Source organism: Cordyceps fumosorosea (genome assembly GCF_001636725.1).
Source record: "Cordyceps fumosorosea ARSEF 2679 chromosome Unknown scaffold_208, whole genome shotgun sequence".
In the NCBI taxonomy this organism is placed as follows: domain Eukaryota; kingdom Fungi; phylum Ascomycota; class Sordariomycetes; order Hypocreales; family Cordycipitaceae; genus Cordyceps; species Cordyceps fumosorosea.
In genome coordinates this window covers 1-3,205 of record NW_017387508.1, presented here as the reverse complement: position 1 = coordinate 3,205, position 3,205 = coordinate 1, and the positions used below count along the sequence as shown (strand labels likewise).

Below are 3,205 nucleotides of genomic sequence, written 5' to 3'. Positions count from 1 at the left end.
AGTGGGGAGTGGCCAAAAATAGCTTGTACCTGCTAAGTACCTGTTTGTTTGCTTTTAACAGGGCTTACAGTACATAATGGCCAGTTGCCGCTTAATGCTCTACTAAATATTTCACCCCAGCCATCGTTACGCACAGTACTAAGGCTCTGAAGGCACGAAAAGGCGTCTTTCTCTGGAGATATGTAGCTTGAATCGCTGTCTCAGAGCACCTTCCCCAATTGTTAACAGGCGCCTTGGCTAGTCAGGCACCGTTATGCATCTCAGCCCTAGTGCACCCATATTTGGTGGGAATTGCCCCCGGATTTGGTGGCAATCTCGCATGCGTTCCTAGATCTCTGGGTCGATAGTCTGAGCGTCCACACCATTAAAAACCAAATACTTTTCAGTTCAATTTCCACCATTTTACTCTAGTTTTTCTGGTTCTGGGCAAAATGATCGTATTTTTATGGCGATTTGGGTACGAGACGATGAGTTAACCATGGAAACCCATGGAAATCGATGGAAGCTAGCGTAGAGGCCACGGTGTCCACATTGCCGCTGGCTGGGTCGGTCGCTGGCTGGGTCGGTCGGTCGGTGGTAGGGCCGGTCGCACTGCGCCCGCTCGGTGATACGCTTCCTTGCCTGCTTCATCAGTGTTGCTGCCGGTATATGCTGTGCGAGACCAGATGGATATGGAAGATTTTGATTTTGAGAATTTTGACGATGATTACGATCTTCGAACCCCCGGAAGAACCAGAAGTCCCAGCGTAAATACCCCCACCGAAGAGCCCAACCGAGCCGACACTGCAACGCCTACGAATCGACTCCCACTGCTGCGACTGAATGACTGGGAGGCCGACAGGCAATATGACAGAAGTAACCCAGTCTGTATCCATTACGATTTCGTATGGAAAGTGTCCCTCCGTGAAAATATTAGACGACGGCCGATTACCGGAAACGATCAGCCGGATGATCTTGTCCTTGCTCCGAGTGTTTTCTGGAAGGAAATATTCCAAGCACAGCTTGAGAGTACCATAGCGAGTGACGAGAGACTTCCAGGACGAGAATATACGTGCGAAGAGACCATCGTCGCTATATCGATCGAGAATACACGCGGCCGTGGCCTGAAAGACAAGGTGTCAGGCCACAACATTAGATGGAGCGTTGTTGACCAGCACCTCGAAAGTCTTGCTATTCTGTTTAAGGCAGGTAGGAAGATAACATTCTCCCTAGAATTTGTGTACAAGGAAGTTACCGATCAGTCTGCCACGGGCGCACGATCTGGGAAGAAGAAAAGAAAAACCCAGAGCGAGGTCCAGAAGGAGAAGATGGTCGCTGAGTCAGGCCTCTGGAATCGCGTTTACAAACGCAATCGCTGTAGAGCCAAATACTGCAAAAAGAGGCCGCATTGTCTGGTAGATCACCAGGGGAATCACCGCAAGCTGCATTACAAAGATCTCAAGGCTATCAATGACCATTACAAGGATAACATGAAAGAGGGCGAAACATTTGCTGACGTTGATATCACCGGTCCAATCCCCTCGCACATCTTTGAACAGATCTTGAGTAGATCTGATGACTCCGAGGGTGATCCTGCCGAAGAGCTCAACAAGTACTTCACTTTCCTCCTGACTGAAGTGCAAAGTGATAGGAACAGAGCAGAATTAGAGGCTGGAATGAAGTTTGCCAGAGAGCAGTGCTTTGAGTTGAACTCCATGGAGGAGCATCCTCAGATGGTCGTCACTGCAATGGTGAGGGGGAATGTTAAGTGCGGCAGTGCTTTGCACATGGTTGGGAACATAAAGAGATATAAGAAAGCAGCAAGCATCATGCGACGAAGAAGTTAAACACGGGATAATTTTGTCAATTTTGTCGATTTATTTTTCCTATGTAACTAAGCTTATATATGTACTGTTTGTGGGCAGGACCCGCGTACGGCTGTTGCCGAGTTTGATAAAGCGCGTCATTTTTTATTCCGGATATGTGATAGGAATTCCAGCATGATGAAACAGCTGCTTAGCCAAGTCCTCGTCATCTCCAACCACCTCGACACACCACTCCAGAAAGAACTTGAAATCGTACTCCGCAACCTCCTGGTTCTCTTTGTATGCTTTCTTAATAAATGTCTTGAGATTGGCAAAAATTTCCTCGCACGGGTTGAAGTCCGGAGAATATGGCGATAGCTCCGTATATTTCACACCCGCCTCGTCGCACATTTGCTGGATTTTCGGTGAACGATGGACAGATGCATTGTCCCTGATTATGACCGAGTTTCGTCCGGGAAATGGTTCGCAAAAGTGAAGAAGCTCGGATATAAAATCTTCAATTACGAATTTGTCAGTTGAGCCTTGGTATACCCGATACATGAGGATGCCGTCCTGCGTAACGGCTGGTAGTATCTGCCATTGTCTCCCGCGCTTTAATTTATTGTACTTGATGGGTGTTTTTCCCTTCGGCGCCCGCCCTGAGTGTCGGAGACAGCCAAGAGCATTAGTGCCAGCCTCATCAAAGTAAACAATCTGATATGACTGGACGTCGAGTTTTGCAAGTCTGTATAGATAATAGTCTCGAAGATCTTCATCTCGCTGTTGGGCAATGCGACGCATTTTCTTTCGTGGCCAGTCCTTCAAAACTCGGACGACTGCACTTGGCGAAACTTTGACATCGAATTTATCCAGCAACATCTGTACCATCTCTTCTATATGTAACTCGGGATCGTCGGTCAGTTGGTCACATAAGTACTTCTTCATTTCGGGCGTTATTCGGCTGCGCCGCCCGGCGCGGGTTTTTTGTTGCGGCATTTCGCTTCTAGGCAGTTTGCGATGCTGTTCGAAACGCTGGACGGTTCGAGCGCTGCATAGATTCGCAGAGACAATATCTTGAGTCGAGAAACCTTTTTTTAGCATAGAAAAAATCTGATCTCGGATTTCTTCACTTAATGGTGGCGCCATTGTCAGTTTTGTAGGGCTGTTTTTGACGTGACTGATGTTGAAAGGCAGAAACCGAGTGACCTAGTGGAAACAGGCAACTTCCAGTGGTTACTCTTAGTGTCTGTTACAGTGGTAGGATGGAGGTACTTCCAATACCCAGAAGGTCAGCAGCCAAAAATAGCGGACGTCCCTCCCCACCTTACTACTAAAACTAACTAAATGCAACCGCGACACCCATTTCGGTTTTTACGGTAAGGTCTGACACATTGTATTTTTTAATACTAGTCATTCAGGGT

The 3,205-nt window shown here is 47.6% G+C and overlaps 1 protein-coding gene across 1 annotated transcript; it reads left to right on the top strand.

Annotated features, from left to right (window-relative positions):
* Window positions 1-665: 665 nt before the first annotated feature.
* ISF_10048 (hypothetical protein) lies at window positions 666-1,826 on the top strand (the record flags this gene model as incomplete). Its single annotated transcript, XM_018853645.1, has 1 exon — window positions 666-1,826. The coding sequence occupies one exon, from the start codon at window positions 666-668 to the stop codon at window positions 1,824-1,826; it is 1,161 nt and encodes a 386-aa protein (XP_018699165.1).
* Between the last annotated feature and the right edge of the window lie 1,379 nt (window positions 1,827-3,205).